General features: G+C 36.8%; 1 protein-coding gene across 2 annotated transcripts in view; it reads left to right on the top strand.

Moving 5' to 3' along the window:
• Positions 1–20,302, top strand: part of Chst9 (carbohydrate sulfotransferase 9) — a 229,525-nt gene that overhangs the window by 103,146 nt on the left and 106,077 nt on the right. For both annotated transcript variants that reach the window (XM_042675358.1, XM_042675357.1), the window contains one exon: positions 18,337–18,378. In XM_042675358.1, the coding sequence (XP_042531292.1) occupies positions 18,337–18,378 (42 nt within the window). The remainder of the gene's footprint in view (positions 1–18,336; positions 18,379–20,302) is intronic.

Genomic DNA, 20,302 nt, shown 5'->3' with positions numbered 1-20,302 from the left:
TCTGATTGTGTAACTGAGAAAGAGACGTCTACCTGTGTTGACTCTTAAGTGGCATGTCCATGGTCCTTGTACCCAGAAGGAAAAGCCAGGTGTTTCATATTTGTGTTAACCAAAATTATCTCCAGCTTTTGTCTTAAATCATGTATTCTGGTTTATTTAAGCCACAAGAAATTCTCAATTAAAATGGAAATTAACCCCAAAATGAACTTTGAGTACCCAAGTAGTCTTTTTAAGCCAGAACATTAACCAAACAGCTCTCAACAAAATTAGGGTTCATACTCTTCTGGGTTTATTTTAGACATGCATCAAGGTGCATCTTATATTGTATATCTGCCATTTAACAAGGCAGTTTATGAGTACAAAGCATCTTAACCAATGTTAGCCCTGTCAATATTCTCACCCATCCCTCCCACTACTTCCTTCAGTCTTGTTAATTTTGTCGGATATACACTGAATTCTTGACTCTATCAATAGCTCACCTGCACTTGTCTTTATTTATCTATCCCTCTCCCCTTGACTCCACCCCATCCATTTCAAGTACCCATTTCCTGGTGTTTATTTTGTTGAAGTTGGACTTTACCTTTCTAAAAAATTAGACTATTTGAGTTCTTCCTTGCCACCATAATATTTCAGGAAATAAATAGATTTGCATACACTTGCATACCACCTATTTATTTGCATGTTTAAAAACTAATATTAGCTTCTAATCATGAAGGAAAAGATGCAACCTTTGGCTCTGCCTGACTGACTTCACTCAACATAATTTTGTTCAGGTCTTTCCATTTCTTTGCATATTATACAATATCACTCTTAGCAATGGATGAGCAAAATCCTATAGTGTATATATACTACATTGTCTTGATCCCTATGTCCATAACACTCAATATAACATTGTTAAATGCCTACTTTTTAAGCATATTATACTGTGTATTAGAATTGCCATCTTTCTTGTGGGCTACATAATATTCATTTATAATATTTATAATAACAAAATATGCTTTATTTACCCACTCATCTTTTGAAGGATGATTGTGTTGGATGGATGGATGGATGGATGGATGGATGGATAATGTTGTTTCTAGTTTTTGACCATAGTAAACATTGATGTAGTGGATATGAGTGGTTTCAACATTATGTGTTCAATTGTTTGCTAAATACTCTGAAGAAGAATTGATCATACAATATGATATTTTAACTCAGGGTATCTACCACCTAAATAAATTTGTAAGTTTCCAAATTCCATAATGGCATATTTCTTGGTTTTTTGGTGCTATTCCTAGTTGTTGTTGTTGGTTCTTTTTTTAACTTCTTTCTTTCTCCTAGATAAGCAATATCCAATTTAAATATTATGCAAGCCATTTATTTAAATTTCAAATTTTCAGTAGCTGCATTTAATTTTGTTTGTCTTTCTCTTAGCACTAGAGTTTAAACTCAGTGTCTCATGCTTATTCAGGTTTCTTGCTAGGCTGGCATTCTTCCACTTGAGCCACATTTCTAGACTGGCTCTTTGCAAGTTAGTCTTGTCTCATAAACTGTTCTACCCAGGTCTTAAACTGTGATCCTCTGATCTCTGCCTCTTGTGTAGCTAAAATTACAGGCATGAGCTACTAGCATCTGAGTAGCTACATTTTTAAAAGCAAAAAAAATGATCGTAATTCAAAAACATTAACCAAACAATATTGAAAATATTGCAGAAATAAGTTGTGTGTGCCAAAATTTATATTGTAATGAAAAGAGTAGCTTATAAGATAAGGGTCAAAGAGAAATAAATGTACCAAAACAGTACAATTACAGTCACTCATTTGTCATTGATATAGGGCTCTCCAACTTTTGCAAAGTAACAGGAGAACTTTGCTAAGGAATATTGCAATTCTTTTTTGCTACTACAAAGTGAGCCTTCCCAGTGTATGCAGATAGCCTGGCCCCCTCACACAGTTAGCAGTAACCATCATTGTGTGCTAGAAAAAGCAGCTAGACACTGACTTCTAGAGCATTTGAAAACTATCAAGTGATAGCATTCAGTGTATCCTTATCAAACATGCTTGCAGAATCACTGCTATGATGATTTTTTCAATGCCTCATTCAAAACTGTGTGACATGTTTAACTCAAATGTAATAATAGTTGTTACTTCTTAAAATATTAACTAATAGCCACATTAAAACATATTTTAATGGTTTAGTTAAAATAATGGCTGTTCTACAATACCCAGCACATCAAAAGGCATGACTATGTGATTAGCAATAGCATTTTGGACTGCTGAGTATATTAGAAAATCTTCTTCTTCATTTTAACCACTGCAAATGAACTGAATACTTTAAAGGTAAATTATGAATCTATTTCTAGAACTTAAATTACTTTTCTAGTGTTTACAACAGAAGAAAAAATCCTCTATTTAATGAAGAGACTCAAAAGAGATAATCAGTTTAATTTCTTTTAACTTTGCAGCAGAAAATTTTTAAATAAACTCATGTTCCTAATACAGTGGACAAAATCCAGGTTTCATATTACAGTACCAGTAATGTCTTATTTTTGGCATCCTAATCATCATTGCAATGTTTTAATTTCACTGAAATTCTCCAGAAGCACTCAACACATATGCTGTATAGCAATATTTTACCATCTGAATGGCTGAAGAATTGGCAATAGGTTTTGGGAGAGTGTAAAAGTTAAACAAACAAAAACTAAATGACCTGAAAGATGGATTTCATTTATGTTCAGTTTTTAAGTAATATATAATGGAATGGTTGGTGGCAGGAATGGATCAAGCGAACAGATGCCCCCATCATCTTGTGTTTATTATCTTTTCTGTTTAATTACGTCCAGTACAAACAGCAGAAATATCTGGCACAGTGTAAGATAGAAATCATGCTGTCTCCACTAGTAAATGATAAAAATTTAACGTTGTCACTCAAGACGAAATGTCAGAAGAGGATCTTTGTTCTGGATGAACAAGAAAAGATTTGCATATAAGCTGACAGATACAAGGGAACACTCAGTTCATGTTTGCTGATAGAAATGTAAATGCCAATGTGACTAAGATTCATGTTAACCATTTGGTTTCAGAATTCATAAGAGTAAAAACACAGATTAGTTAGATGAAGCTATCTCAACTCTTCAAGATAGGACTGGTATAAGTGAGGAGATCAGACATGACCCTAAGCACAAGAGTAAGGGCAAAAGAAATTTCGTTCAGTGCTTTTGTAGCCAGCATCTATTAAGCTACTCCCACTTTCCCACTCCCTTCAGCCCCAGGGAAATTCTAGAGATCTACCCTACAATAGTGTACCTACAGCTAACAATACTGTATTAGATACTGAAAATACCTTAAAGGGGTCAACTTGATGTTCCAGTATTCTTGCCATGACAAATATGGGTTTTTTTCCCCTGATTTCTTCATTTTCATCACCATTTCATGTAATATTAATTATAGAGGTTTTCATGTTGATATTTCCATAAAAGCACAAAATGTATATTAGTCATGTTGACCCTTCCTTACTCTTTCTTATCTCCTGTTGAAAATGAGTTCAATAGTTTTTGTTAATTAATTTTCATACATGCATATAATGTACTTTTCAAAATAATAGTCAATTTAGGTACTAATGACTTGGGAATATGGTCCTAGCTACTCAGGGACCTCAGATCTGAGGATCCAGGTTTAAAGGCAGCCCAGGTAGACAAACCATCAAGACATTTGTCTACAATTATCCAGCAAATAGCTGGATGAGTGGCTCAGGTGGTATCACACCAGCTGTAAGTGAAAAAGCCATGTGACAGTACAAGACCTTGAGTTTCAGCTCCAGTTCAGGAATAAAAACTAATAATAGCAGTCAATTTCTATGTACCAGGAGTTATTTACTAGTTGTGGGTATAAAAGAGAAAATAAGCTGGGCCCTGGTTGCTCATGCCTATAATCCTAGCTACTCAAGAGCCTGAGATCTGAGGATCTCAGTTCAAAGCCAGCCTGGCAAGAAAGTCCATGAGACTATTACCTCCAATACACTACTAGAAAACCGGAATGGTGCTGTGTGGCTCAAGTGTTAGAACACTAGCCTTGAGCTGAAGAGCTCAGAGACAGTGCCCAGGCCCAGAGTTCGAGCCCATGACCAACAAAAAGAGAGAGAGAAAAAAAAAATAGTCTTTACAACTGAGGGAAACCATGAAGCCCATGTTTCCTTGGGTCACATAATATAATTTTTCCAAGTCTTCCCATTTCCTTGATAATGGAACAATGCCATTCTTTCTGATGGAAACATAGAATTCCATTGTGTATAACTACGTTTTCTTGAACCATTCGTCCATTGAGGGGCATCGGAGTTGATTTTATATCTTGGTTGTGGTCAATACTGTTGCAATGAACATGGTTGTACTGGTAGCTTTAGTGTGGGCCTGTTTGTGGTCATTTGGGTAAATGCCCAAGAGTGGGATTGCTGGGTCATAGGGAAGCTCTATGCCTTTTGAGGAACCTCTGTACTGCTTTCCAGAGTGGTTGAACAAGTTTACATTCCCACCAACAGTGTAATAGCATTCCCTTTTGGCCACATCCTTGCCAACAACTGTTACTGTTATTTTTCTTAATAATGGCCATTCTAGGTGGGATGAGGTGGAATCTCGATGTTATTTTGATTTGCATTTCTTTTATGGCCAGAGATGTTGAGCATTTCTTCACGTGTCTATTGGCCATTCTTGTTTCTTCTTCAGAAAAGCCTCTCTTTAAGTCTTAAGCCCACTTGCTAATGAGGTTGCTGTTTCATTGAAGATTTATTTTGAGGAGTTTAAATTTTTGAGATTTAAGTAAATTTATATTAAGTAAAGTAACCCAGACCCAAAGAAGCACAAGCTGCATGTTTTCCTTCATTTGTAATAGCTATACTATGTCTATAAATCCACAAGTAAACCCAATGGATAGTAAAAGACAATTAATTATACTTAGATATGATTAAACAGCACCCTAACCATTCACAAAGTGAGAACAAAGAAGGATATTCTTCGGAGAGGATCTCAGTGGCTCAATAGCTATGTGCATAAGATCATATTAAATGATACATATCAAAATGATCTCCACGAAAGAAACAAAAGGTGTTTTATTGTAATGTTTTCAATTATTTCTTTTTTCTTTCTTTTTTTCCCCTGTGGTTGTCACTTTTTTAATTTCTGTGCACTTTGTCTTATATATAAGTTTATCTGATTTGTGGAAGGGAAGGGGAATCATAGAAACAGCAAGACAAAGGATGAACCAATGCAACAGTGATGCTCACTATACAGTATGTTGGAAATGAACTTTACAACTTGTGGGTAGGGGAGTCAGGATGGGTAAAAGCGGGAGAAAATAAGGGAGAGGGTAACACTGTTCAGAAAGAAATGAACTCATTGCTTAACTATGTAACTGTAACCCTCTTTACAATGAAATTTTAATTTTAAAAAGAGAGAAAACAGACCAAAATGTCAAAACTGATCTTTCCAATCCTTTGCCTCAGGTAGAGATTTGGAACACACTGGTCTCATCTAGATGATAGGGAGTTTTGACACCACATAGTTCTACATGAAATAGAGAGAAATGTGTTATTAAAAAATGAAGCTTTCCAATTTTCTTAATGCTTACATGCATTTGAATATATTCATAATAAAATGCTCATAATCAAATATTGTTATGAGCTAGCTACTCAATAGGTAGAGATAAGAGGTGTTTTTTAATTCATAGCACCACAAAAAAATTAAATATTAAAGGCAAAACAGCTGTGCCTTTGTTTTATCCTTTTGTAAAAATCCTATAATGTAACTTAAATTAGCATTGTTATAGATCCATAAATGCTTGTTGGATTGGCTGTGTCTTCTAGACACTTCAGAAAATCTGAGAGGGAAAAGGAATTTCTTTTCTGCCTTCTTTTCCACCTTCCCTAAAAGATGAGAAGATGGTAGCCTGGTCATCCGCAGCATTGGGGCAGACCTAGAACACAGGTCTCCAGATTTTTCTGTATCTATTTGGAGCAACTTGTTCTTTCTTTTTTTTTTCACCATCTAGTAACCATCCAGTGTCTGCATCCACCTGCATACAAAGTATCCTTACACTAGTAGACTGTGTCAAGAACTGAACTTGCACTTTTAAATTCTGTGCATCAATGCAGTGGTACAATATAAAGTACTTTTAAATGTTTTCTGTATTTACTGAAATGCAACTGATCTATAAGGATAGATAGATGATTGATAGACAGGCAGAGAGAGAGATAGACAGGCAGACAGACATCAGTAGACAGATAGATTGATTGAGGTCCATTATATGCACATGAAAAAAACTGAATAATGAAATCCATCTTATAAAATATATATAAATATTTATTTAAGGAGAAAGGTACATTGGTATATTGTGGGAATGAGAGGATAAGGAGAGAAGGAAACATTGATGCACTGTGGTTCGGAGAAAAGATTTGTACAAAATAGTTGAAAGCAGTAAAAAGTCCCAGATAAACTGGATGCTGCCTCAAAAAAAATTAAAAAGAGAACGCCTAATACTGGATACATATTCACAGGAATTGAGATCAGTATTTCAAAGCAACAACTTTAACTTTTCAAGTGCTTTTTTCTCTAATTTTGAACAACTTGTTTCACTGGGTTCCTGGTTTTCAGTATTTAGTGAGTCATTACATCATTGGAAGAGGTAGAAGTGAAGTTAACTGGTTATGCACATTGCACTCCTCCAGCTATAGTGGTAGACATTTGAAGTGAATCCTCAGCAGTATGTTGCAACCAGCCATGAGGGCATGTGAGAGAAGTGGGAGTAAGGAGAGAGAAGGTTCAAGCAGAACAGGATTGTTGGAAGGAAGGAACAGAAATTGTCAGTGTGGGTAGAGTATAGTGAACAAGGTGAATGTGTGGACAACATCCAGATTGGGTGGGCTTTTCTACACTGTGGCAAAGAGTGTGTATTTTTATGATATCTGCAATGGAAAATCACTGTCAATTCTAAGCAATGGACTAAGATAGATAATCCCTACCTCCCCCTTTAAACCTTCTGGCCTGGAACACTCTAGTGGAGAAATAGAGATAAACAATTTAGTTATCTATGAAAGTAAACATGGAGAAAAATGAAGTGGCCTGGACTACGGAGTTGGGTAGAAATAAAATAATGCTATCAGTTTTAGAACATCTTTTTGAAGTAATACATAAGGGATATGGGACAGAGAGAAAGGAGTGATAAGAAATGAGCCTAAATCCTAGGCCTGAGCAATTTGGTGAATGACAAAAAATAGCTGCGATGTGGCAGAACATGAGGAGATCAGGGACAGGATTTCTAGTTGTGTATCTTACCTTTGAAGTGACCCTTATCTACTCAACCAAAGATATTTCTTGAATGTCAACTGTGATTATTTGGATGGACAGATAATGGGGGATGCAAACTAAGGAATTGTAAGAGGAGATGTGTGTAGATTTGTAAGTATTTGGAAACTTATCAGGAGAACATAGTTATCATTGACATGAGATAAGTGAAAGAGGAATTTTTAAGCCTCTGCTTTGAGTGACTGATGCATTGTCTGAAAGGAAACACTGGGACAGGAGCCCATGTGGAAGAGACAAAGAAGTCTTCATATTGGACCTGTGAGAGAGGTAAAAGATTTAACAATCACCAGTGTTAACATTGTCCTCATCAAAGTCAACATAATAAGATGTGATTACCCAGAAAGGATTTGTAGCATAGACATATTTTTTAAAAAAAGATTTTATTTCAAATCCAAAGAAAAGTATTGATGTGGATTAAGCTGGGTAAGCAGTCCTGAAATGTCAAAGAAAGAGAACAATGCAATTATCTTCCTAAATCAAGTATATTGTCCTCTCCAGCCTAAACCTATACCAAAGCAAAATTAGATAAGAGTACACATTTCTCATCCATGAGTAACACCTGCAACCATAGCTCAGAATGATAGAGAAGCTGAGACTTTGATCTTGATTGCTTGCATATTGTGAAACTTGTGATGGTGGTGTGGGTTTTACAATTAGACAATCATTGCAATTGAAATGAACCGATAGCAAGCTGGAAGTCATTGACATATTTCTCCCTCAGATATATAGTCAATGTGTACCTGGGAGGATTCTGGGTATTATTTGGTGTTTGTTTTACAAATTAAGTGAAAGGTTCACAAGGGGGAAAGGTCACCCAACTTCTTTTGGGTAGAGCCTGCAATGTGGTTGGAAGCATTGCTGCAGCACCCTGGTACTACTTATGGAGTCTTTTGCAAAGGAAATAAAGCTAATGTTCCATATATACCCTTTGTATGCCATGCACCTATGTCTGTTCATAGAGGAAATCAAGTATAAAGGTGAAGAGGGCAGGTTTATTGTCCATGCTGCTAGCACAGGAATCTTTCCTAAAACCCTCAGGTCTCATGACCTTAACCTCTCTCAACTTGCTCACCATATGTGTGAAACAGACATGACAGTTGTTTTAGCTTCTGGAATTTTCATAAAGACAAAATGGATTGACACTCTGTCAAGCCTTTAGCCCGATGGCTAGCTCATAGTAATTTAACAACAAATTTTAGCAACTTAATTTTTTACTGCTTTTGAATGATTACTGGATGTAATATTGCCTCTGCCTTTTAGGAATGTTAATAACAAACTCACAAATAGAGAAAGGTGAATGAAACAAATATTCAGTGAGTAAGGAAGGGAGAAATGGAGGAAGAGACAGAGGGAAGAGAGGGAAGGAGTCTCCAATGTCAAAAGGTCCATATTCTGAAAGGTGGAAATGGAGTTGGTATTTTATTAATAGTATCACCTCTTCTTTGACTTGAGATCTCTACTGACTACTATAGGAAAGATGGAGGATGGTGTGTCACTGCATTTTAATCAGGGCAGGGACTGTAAGAGTTTGTTGTGAACTCAGTTTCTGGGACTTCTTAGACAGTACCTACTGTTTGGGGAGAGATGCTATAATCCTGATATCAGTGGGCAAAGAACAAGTGGCTGCAGTGCTGAAGGTTCAAATGATATAAAAGAAAAAAAAAGAATCAGAAGTGATTGGAAATAAGTATGAGGAAGGAAAGTTCACAGAGGATGCACGTCTGGATGGCTAGAAGATCTATCCATGTATTAGATACACTTGTGCAAGTTCCTCAGGACAGATGTGCTAAGGAAAGAAATTACATGTTTCCTTCAAGTCCAGCTGTGCATGATCCAACAAGAGGAGCCCACATGGATGGTAAAATTTAGAGAAGTAAAATAGAAGTTCAAAATAAAGAAAAGATGGATGGATAGACAGACACACAGGCACACAGATGTGCAGACAGGCAGATAGATAGACAGATAAGATAAATAGATAGGTAGATAGGTAGATAGGTAGATAGATAGATAGATAGATAGATAGATAGATAGATAGATAGATAGATAGATAGATAGATGATAGACAGATAGATAGATGTAGCAAGAGTAGCTAATGCAGGCTCTTGTCAGCCTGTCACTCTTTACTATTATTGTTATTGTAAAGGTGATGTACAGAGGGGTTACAGTTATACAATTCAGGTAATGAATACTTTTCTTTTGGAACATTGTCAACTCTCCCTTCATTTTCTCCCAGTTTTCCCCCTCTGACAATATAATGTCTAGTGAGTATCACTGATGCATTTGTTTACCCTTTGTCCCACCATTTCTGTGCTCTCCCTTGCCCTCCTCAAAACAGATAAAGTTACATATACAAGACAAAAGGTATAGAAAATAAAAATAGCAACGAAGGAGAAAACAAAAACAAAAAGCAAAATGAAAAAGCTTGTTGACGTTTCTTGGAGTTCATTTTGATAAACATACCTTTACATGATCATATGCACATAGCTATTGAGCCTTTGTGATCCTCTCCTTTGGTCTCACATGAATAAGTGAAGTTCTACATAATTTATCATGTCAAAGTGTATTTTTTGTCTTTTACCATCCAGTGTATTTACTTGTGTATTTATAAGTTCATTCTAGTTACAACAAATGAACCAAAAATGCATCCTATGTTTCTTTTGTTTTTTGCTTTCTTTTTTTTATTTTATTTTATTTTTTTGTGAACACACTGTACAGAGGGGTTACAATTACATGGGCAGGATAATGCATACATTTCTTATCAAGCATTGCAGCCTCCTCCTTTGTTTACCCTTCACATCCTTTCCCATCCTCCCCCTCCCCTGCTCCCCTACCCAATCCTCCCCCCTACCAACGTTGTAAAGCTCATTTTCGACATGACAACTTGTACTTCTCATTGTTGCAACAGGTCCACCTGTATCCTTAAACGACTTGTTTTTCCCCATCTCCTCTACAAGTTATACTGACATCAAATATAGTGAAAGCAGGGGTTATACTGTGGGGGAGGGACATACAAAGCAACAAAGAGATAATCTTAAAAAACTATACTTTCAAAGATCATCCTATGTTTCTTTGGGTGTGGCTTACTTCAATTAATATAATTTTTCCAAGTCTTTCCATGTCTGCATGAATGGTACAATTTCATTCTTTCTGATGGAAGCATAGAATTCCAGTGCATGTGTGTGTGTGATTGTGTGTGTGTGTGTGTGTGTGTGTGTGTGTGTGTGTGTGTGTATTTTCTTGATCATTCACCATTGAGGGACATTTGAGTTGCATGGTTATGCTGATGACTTTAGTGAGGGCTGGTTTGTGGTCATTTGCATAAATGCCCAAGAGTGGGATTGCTAGGTCATAGGAGAGCTCTATGTTTAATCTTTTGAGGAACCTTCATACTGCTTTCCAGAGTTCCAGAGTGGTTGAATAAGTTTACATTCCCACCAACAGTATAATAGTGATCCCTTTTGGTCACATCCCTGCCAACAACTGTTACTGTTAGTTTTCTTGATAATGGTCATTCTAACTGGGTGAGATAGAATCTCAATGTTATTTTGATTTGCAATTCTTTTACGGCCAAAGATATCAAATATTTCTTCACGTGTCTATTTGACATTATCTCTTCTTCTGATTTCTTTTTAAGTCTTTAGCCTATTTATTAATTGGGCTATTGTTTCTTTGAGGGTTTATTCTTGATGATGTTAATTTCTTGAACTCTAAGTATATTTTAGATTTGAGGCCCTTGTCTGATGCACAGCTAGTAAAAAAACTCTTCTCCCATTCTGTGGGCTTTCTATTTTCTTGCTAGCTGTGTCCTTTGCCAGGCTATCACTCTTGAGGAACTGCCTTGAGCATCCTGAAAGATGACACATAAGAAAACACTAGGGAGACATTTAGTAAATGTCACATAAATAGTACAAAACACGGTAACTGCCTGGTCATAAAGAATTGGTTTTGTTTTGTGTCTTCGAATGTTAACTCCAAAACAGGCATTAAGACATCCTATAGATAGGTAATCAAGCTCAGAGAAGCTAAGTGAATGGTTTTTCCTCAGCTCATTGAGAACCAGGCTTTTGAGATATTTTTCAATGCAATTCTCCCTGCAGACTCTGTCTCTTGGTCTCCTGGTCTCTCAGATTTTCCCAGAATAATATTTGCTTCCCACTCTGTTTACACAGCATATACTATGAAGCACTAGGAGCTTGGCTTAAATACACCTTCTACCTGTCTCCTTACAATAAAGCATGGCTTTGTTTGTGATATCCTGTAAAGAAGCAACTGTCACAAACACTGCTACTCCCTCTCTCTTCCTTCATTCCTTTTCATTTGTATCTCTGATTAACTCACTTTGTAACGTTCATAAAATAAGCTGTCTGATTTTATGCTTCTCAGCCCCATGAAGCAAAATGTTGAAGTAGGATAGTTCTGTATACGAAAGAAGGCTTAAATCTTAACAGTATCTAGTCGTGTTCAAAATTAAATCAGTTAAAAATTAATTAACTACTTTAAAAACTTAGAATGTACACGGACATTTTGAACAATTGAACATAATTTGATTGAAAGGAGAGCTGTTCTTAACCTTTATATGAATTTTGGCTCACACCTGTAATTCTAGCTACTCAAGTATCTTGAAATATGGAGCATTATAGAACAAAGCCAGCCCCAACAGAAAAGTCCATGAGACTTCATCTCTGAAATAATTAGCACAAAGCCAAGCTGGAGACATGGCTCCAGTGGTAGAGCACCAAACCAGCCAACAAGCTGAGCAAGTGCAAGACTGAGCTCAAACCCCAATATCAGAGGGAAAAAATGAATATCTTTCTAATTTTCTTCTTGCAGAAACTACTTTAGAAAATATCAAGGGGGAAAAACATAAACATTTAACATAAACTGAAGTCATAATAATCTATTATGGGGTGTCTTCAAACAGTTACCCTAAAACTATTCCTTCTAGGACTTAAGGAAATTCTTCAAAACAGACAATTAGATAGTCTTAACCCAGAAAAGCATTGGTGACAGCTAGAACCTATAAACCAAAGAACTAGAAGCAAGTCGAAGGTGAGATTCAAGTTACCTGGGTTGAATTGCTGTTTGTCATCACTGATTTCCTTAAGCTCCATTCTACCCTTAGGAACCCCATGGGACCATTGAATTACAAATTATTCTGTGTTGCTTATTGTTTGCTGAGGAGAGGTGAGGCCTTTTCAGGGTTTCTTCAGTTTCACAACTACAAAAAAAAAAAAAGAGTTCTCTTTGGCAGTTTCAGCAAACCAAAATTTGTTTGCTGAAACCTCTTTTGTTTTGAACCAGTGAGGTATGAAGTTAAGAGATACCTGGATTAACTCAAAGAAACCACTAAAACTGAGAAATACAGATGATGATTATGAGTATGGTTTATGTAGAAATGGAAGGTAGTGGGTAGCTATGGGTGGGAGTATGAAGCTGTATTCCATATGCAGAAATTTCTATTGTATTCCCCTGAGAGTTTTATAATATTAAATTAGATAAGGTTCACATAAAGCACTCGGCAGCCTGTTTGGTATTTAATAAGCAGTCTTCAGGACATGTTAGCTGTTATTGTGTTTATTGATTTCATAATTGTGCATCTAGGCAATTTTAAAGGAAGAGAAAAATGGTAAGGTTAGATCAAGTCAATATCTCAGAAGAAAATACAGGGATAAACTTTTAAATCCAGCAACCAAATATTAGAAAACAAAGAACCTAAACTTCACTGCAATGACATTTTTTTCACCTGAATATCTGGGTGTAGAACTGACAGGGTATTGATAATCATATTTTTGTAAGATAAAGCTGAGGAAAAAAGAGAAAGAAAACTGCTGAGAATAGGCTTTGGCATTCCAAATGTAATCCTATTTCAGTTTTTCTTCCCCCCCCCCTCCCCCCCCCCCCTCCCCGCCCCAGGGCTGAGGCCGGAACCCAGGGCCTTGCACGCGCCAGGTAGGCGCCCTTCCACTGGCCTAAACCCCTAACCCCTATTTCAGTTTTTCTTATCTTTATATTTTTTATTAAGGAAGGATGAAAGCAAACAACTTTACCAATTTATTGTGTAAACGAATTTCTTTGAATTCTTTCAATAAATTACATATGCCAGGCACAGTGGCTCACCCCTATAATACAGCTACCTGGAAAGCAGATAGAGGTCTTCTAGTTGGATGTTAGCCCAGTAAATAAATGTTAGGGATACTAAAAGAAGGTGAGGATTATGGTTCATATATTCCTAGTGACTAGAGAGGAAGAGTTTGGAGGATCATGACCACCCAGAGCAAAAGCCTAACAATGTATCCTATAAACAAACGAAAGATTAAAAAGGGTTGGGAACATGGTAGAGTGTTTTTCTTTTAGCAAGCATGAGGCCTGGAGTTCAAATCCTACTGTCAACAAATTATACACTTGTATGTGTGTGTGAATGCATGTATGTAGGTTTATATACATATATATATATATATATATATATATATATATCATATCTATTTTCTCCCAATAGAGTATAAGCTCCACCCAGTTTCTTGTACTATTTGGGCTACATATTCTAACCCTCAAGATAAAGACTAGTGAAATGCTACTTTTTAAAGAGAATGTTAGAGAATGAACAATATTGAATTACATTACATCCATGAATAAAGATAGAATAGTAAGACCCATTGAAAGATGTTGGATAATAGAGAGAAGGGAGGCTGGGGAAAGTAAGAGCAAGCAAGCATTTAACCTGATTAAAGAACTTCACATACACACGTGAAATACCAACTATGAGTCCTCTTTGGACAGTTACCATACACTTAAAAGATGAAGGACAGAGCTATAAAACAATCCTGTCCAGGGTTTGGGAATTAATGAAAAGGGGAAAATAAATAAAGAGAATGAAGGAGGGTTAATGTGGAGGGTAAATAGATACATGTGTGAAAATGGAACAATGAAGCTTGTTGATACTGATGGGAAGGGGAGATGAGAGAGTTTGGGGTGAGTGTAATCAAGGCATATTATAAGTATATACAGATATGCAACAATGAAACTCTCTTATACAACTAATTGATGTTAATAAAAATGTAAAAGAAGAGAATTGATTTTTCCATCAGATCTCAACCTAGTCATTTCCAGGATTTACAACAAGTTTCCACAGATGAATGTGCTTTGACACAGAAAGTAAAATAACTCCTATTAAAATAGGGCGATTTTTCAGTAGATCATCTATGCCACTAAATAGGTCTTGATTTCCTATTTAATCTTGTAAACACAATGTAAGAACCAAACATATGGGACATGAGGTCGATCATAGAAAAGCTTTCACAGCTTTTAAATGGATGATCGGGTAGCCAGTAAACCAATCTGTAGGTACAAAGTGAGGCCATCCTCTTAGGTACTAATTATCCTATAATAGAAATAAAAATTACAGTGACTTAGAAGATACAGTATGGAGAAAGCTTTTGAAGAGGTGTACACTCCATTAATATTATTAGGAAGTAGAGCAGAACACTTTTTCTTGGAAAACAATTCACAAAACTTTTCATTTTGTTTGAACAGAGCTTTTAAGAACTGTCTCTCAGAAATATAATTTAACTCAATACAGATGCATGCTGGATACTGGATCCCTTTTGAGCCCAGGTTTGCTGCACAGTACAAGAGTGATACAATAAATACTATACTTCAATCAGCAAGACCAAGGAAAGGTATCCAATACCTGAGTTGCTCTCCTTATTATGTCTCAATGTCAAGTTTTCAGACACACTTAAGAAGTTCATACTTGACTTTGCCTGGCTTTTATGATTGAGCCATTATAGAGATAGAGGAAAACATCTGTCATGTCATCATTCTTTGAGGAAATGTCTTGATCATCGTAAGCCAGATAGCTTAAAAGCAATACCTAATGAGAACAATCCATCATACGGTCAATAAGCAACTTACCAGGCTATCATAACAGATAAAGAAACAGAGGCATTTGACATTCTCAATGTCTATTATTTTTTCTGTGCCAATTTAATTTCCTCTCATGATTAAGTGAGAGATGAAATAAACACTGAAAATAAGCTGGATAAAATCAATTTTGTATGGAGGAAGATTCTGGGCTCTCACCTAAACAATATTCTTATCACTAAACCATGAAAGCGTGACCTTAATCACGCTGCTGTTACATGAGTCAACGCATAAACAGAGAGTTGCAATTACATTAAAGTGGGTTGGAGCCGTGGATTATGTATCAAGTTCCAACCTGTGGAGATCAATTGTACTAAAGGACTTGTAACTTATTGATGAGCTTTATAAATGACTTATAAATACCCTCATCCAAAATTCAGAAATTCCTAAATCAAGGAGAGCTGCTGATACCTTATACTAGGCAATTCTTTTCTTTTAAATATATTTTTATGTATTTTTATTTTTATTATCCTCAAGTAATTGTACAAAGTGGCTTTAAGTCAGCATGTCAGTTTGTGAGTACAATGCATCTTGATCAATGTCAGCCCTTAAATCATTTTCTCCTATCTGTCCCAATCTGACCCATCCTCTCAACTCTCCTAGTTCTAGTTTTTATTATTATTATTATTAATGTGAAAATACTATACAGAGGGGTTAAAATTACATGGGCAAGATAGTGAGTACATTTCTTATCAAGCATTATTGCCTCCTCCTTTGTTTCCCCTTCCCATCCTTTCCACTCTCCACCCCCCCCAACCCTACACCCCCCTACCACCACCACCCTCAGCCCCCACTCCGCCAAAGTTGTAAAGTTCATTTTTCAACATAATGCCTTGTACATCTCATTGTTATAATGAGTCTACCTGTATCCCTATTTAAACAGTTTGTTTTTCTCCCTTCCCCTCCACAAATTATATCAACATCAAATAGAGTGAAAGCAGGGTTTATCCCCTGGGGGAGGTAATACAAAGCAACAAAGAAATCATCTTATAAATATGTTGGAAACAATCTCAAGAAAGGAAAAAAACATTTGAATCCTTATCTTGGGGTTCATTTCGCCTAACATCAACTTGTCTGACAGTTTCTGTTTGTCTCAGACATACACTAGTTTTTGCAAATAAGGGAAACCATGGGACCTATATTTCTTTGGGCCTGGCTTACTTCACTTAATATAATTTTTTCCAAGTCTTCAATTTCCTAACAAATGGGGCAATGGCATTCTTTCTGATGGAGGCATAGAATTCCATTGTGTATATATACCACATTTTTTTGATCCATTCATCTACTGAGGGGCATCTAGGTTGGTTCCATATCTTAGCTATGGTAAATAATACTGCCATAAACATAGTTGTGCTGGTAGCTTTAGTGTGGTCTTGTTTGTAATCATTTGAGTAAATGCCCAAAAGTGGGATTGCTGGGTCATAGGGGAGCTCTATGTAGAGTCTTTTGAGGAACCTCCATACTACTTTCCAAAGTGGTTGAACAAGTTTACAGTCCCACCAACAATGCAGTAAGGTTCCCTTTTGTCCACATCCCCTCCAGCATCTGTTGTTATTAGAGTTCTTGATTATAGCCATTCTAACTGGGATGAGGTGGTATCTCAATGTTCTTTTGATTTGCATTTCTTTTATAGCTAGGGAGGTTGAGTATTTCTTCATGTGTCTATTGGCCATTCTTCTTTCCTCTTAAGAGAAGTTTCTCTTTAAGTCTTTAGCCCATTATTTATTAGGCAGTTGTTTCTTTGAGGATTTGTTGTTGGGGGATTTAATGTTTTGAGTTCCAGGTATAAATTAGATATGAGACCCTTGTCTGTTGTGTGGCTAGTGAAGATCTCCCAATCCTTGGGCTTTCTATTGATTTTGCTAGCTATATCCTTTGCCATGCAGAAGTTCTGCAATTTCATGCAATACCAAATTTCAAACTCTACTACAAAGCCATAGTAATCAAAACAGCTTGGTACTGGCACAAGAACAGACCTCAGGACCAATGGAATAGAACTGAAAACCCAGAAATGAACCCACAGACCTATAGCCATCTAATCTTCAATAAGGGAGCTAAAAGAATAGAATGGAAGAAAGACAGTCTCTTCAGTAAATGGTGCTGGCAAAATTGGTTAACTACTTGTAGAAAACTAAAGCTAGATCCTTATATATCACCCTGTACCAGAATCAACTCCAAATGGATCAAAGAACTTGGAGTCAAAGCAGACACCCTGAAAACATTACAGGATGGAATAGGAGAAACCCTAGGTCTCCTTGGCACAGGCCGAAATTTTCTTAATAGAGACCCAGAAACACAACAAATCAAAGAATGGTTATACTAGGCAATTCTTATCAGTTCTATTCAAAAATGTTCTTGGATATATATTTTTTAAATCATGCTAAAAATAATAGAACTTCTCACCAATGGAAGTATACCTAGTATATTTTAATACATTTGTAATTTGTCATAAGATTGGTTGAAAATATGAGTTAAAAGGATTTGGAGCTCAAATAGGGTTAGGAAAGCAATATTATAAATGAGACATATGGACAGTAGGTTATTTAAGTGGAGTAGGACAGAGGACAGAGACTTAATAAATTCATCAATTCTTAAACCACATGACTTGATTTGCCTAAATGTCAATCTTTGTATTTTGTATGTGCTGTTACTGGGGCTTGAACTCACAGCGTGGGCCCTATCCTTTAGGTTTTATACTCAAGTCTGGCTTTACCATTTGAGCCACAGCTCAGTTTGTTTGTTGTTGTTGAAGCTAATAGTTTCAAGGGCTGACCTGCCTTGGCTCTGCTATAAATCCAAAGAAATGTTTACATAATGACCCTCTTCTAGCTCACCCACTCCCATCTTCCCCTGCTCCCACCTCCTGCTGTTTAGACCATAGGCACAAAGCTGTCATCCCTATGATCAGGCTCAGGAACACAAGGGCTGACTAACTCCCCATTCCCACCTCCATACAGCTGTGGGTTGTTGTTGTTGTTTTATACCAAGTTTTAGAGGTTTTGAGACATCTCTGCACCAAAGGTTCTATAAATACCTTTAAATGTGAAGATAACATATGAATTCCCTTTTTCTTATTTTTCCAGCATGGGGGCCAGCCAATTACTTTCAGCCTGCACCCGGAATCAGTGAGTACCCTCCTCATAATGCTCTCATGCAGCTACTGACAAAGAAGCAGAAGAGATGATGTATCTGAAACCTCACAGCACTGCTTCTCATCATCTGGTCTGATGACAGTGATTCCCAGAACACACAGCCCACATGCCACTGTTGAGGTGTAGAAATCTCTCAGGGCAGGGAGAGACTGTGACCCATGTCCTTGAGGAATTTACAAATGAAACCCAAGGCTTTGAAGGGAGATTTTCTTATATCAACTTGATGAATAAATAATCTCTAGTATATTTGAAAGAGCATATTTACTGTTCTCTCCATTTTTTTTTTATTTTTAAAAGTCTTCCTTGGGACTTTAGACTAAATTCTTTCCTTTTCAAAGGGCTTGTCTCCCTGAATGTAGTAAAGCCTGATTAATTCAGGCACTGCTAATACTCCGATTTTGACAATTTGATCTAAATTAAGTAAAAACTCACCTTTCAACAGTCTGCAAGATTGAATTCAAGAGAACATTTGTAACTTGTATATACAGAATGTGTTATCCTTGTGATTCCAGTATACCATGCTGTTTAGGCACTAAGATTTACCTATAAAGCAAGGATCTGCGTCATTAAGTAGATGCTTCCTGAGACAGACTTCATTGATTCCTGACTGATCGTAGTATTGAAGCTAATCATACTGCATTGCTTTCAACAGATTCTGATTCCAATAATTCAGGCCAGCTTTCCCTCCCCACGTTTGCAAGCTCATTATTTCAATTTTCAGAGGTTTCCTCTGGTGTACTCTGTGAGCCATAAGCATTTATTAATAGAAGAGGATCAGTTCTTATTATCTTATTTTAGAATGATCAAATATCAGGATTTTAAAAAATAGATGCTCTTCTGTAACGTTTTTCACTTAGAGGCACTGAACACAGGGCCTCACAGTTGCTAGAGAGCTGCCCCTACCTGCCTGGATGTCTAGCGAGGGATGTGACATCTAGAGAGTAAGGTATCTGGAGAGTGATATGATCAAGAAGAGATGCTTCTTAAGTGATCCAAAACACCACCTGAACTTCAGAGACAGAGATTTGAGTAATCTGCATAGAGCTGAAATGTGAATCATGGAGACAAAAAATACCACTCAAAGACAAAAAAAAAGGGCTTTATGACACAGAGAGTAGAATTTCTCTTTGAGACAAGCAACAGCTTTTAAAAAAGACATATTTACAGGATAAGGAGGTTCTTGAGGGTCATCTTGGGTGCATAGGAGGGAGAAAGTAGGGGCACCATGGCACAAAGCCACCCTGTCCAAAGTTAGTGAGGCCTCACGTCAACCAAGAAAGGAGGCATGGAAGTGTGCCTGTGCCAACTCAGATACATGGTAGGTATATAGATAGGAGGATTACAGTCTGTGGCTAGACCCAAGCAGCAGCCGGAAACTTAATATATGCAAAATACCTAAAGCTGATACATGTATGAACCGAATACAATGGTGAAACCCCTTTGAGCAATTAAGATGGCCTTAACAAAAATGACTATTAGGAAACTGAAAAGGAAAGTCCTTCCTGGGCTGTAGATACGAATGGAAGAGGGATGGAGAATGGAGGGTATACAGGGGGGTGAACAGGGTCCAAATGCCGTATGTATACTGTAAAAATAGAACAGTAAAGTTTGCTGAAATTGGTTTGGGAAGGAAGGAACAGAGATGAGGGAGAGTAGTGAAAGACATGAGTCTAAGCAACATACACTGGATGCATTTATGAACATGCCAAAATGCAATGCCCTTATACCAATGGATGCTAATATTAAATATCCAAAGAAGAAATAAAATAGCTAAAGCAAAAGGGGTTAGAGGTAAAGCATCTGCCCAGTGAGAGCAAAGACATGAGTTGAAACCCTAATACCATCAGTTAAAGGTGGGTATAAAGAAATGCAAAGACATTTATGTCAGGAGCTTTCA

This window comes from Dipodomys spectabilis, unplaced genomic scaffold (genome assembly GCF_019054845.1).
Source record: "Dipodomys spectabilis isolate Male_0828 unplaced genomic scaffold, ASM1905484v1 ptg000024l, whole genome shotgun sequence".
Taxonomy (NCBI): domain Eukaryota; kingdom Metazoa; phylum Chordata; class Mammalia; order Rodentia; family Heteromyidae; genus Dipodomys; species Dipodomys spectabilis.
The sequence above is the reverse complement of the archived record's forward strand: the minus strand, read 5'-3'. Positions and strand labels throughout refer to the sequence as shown.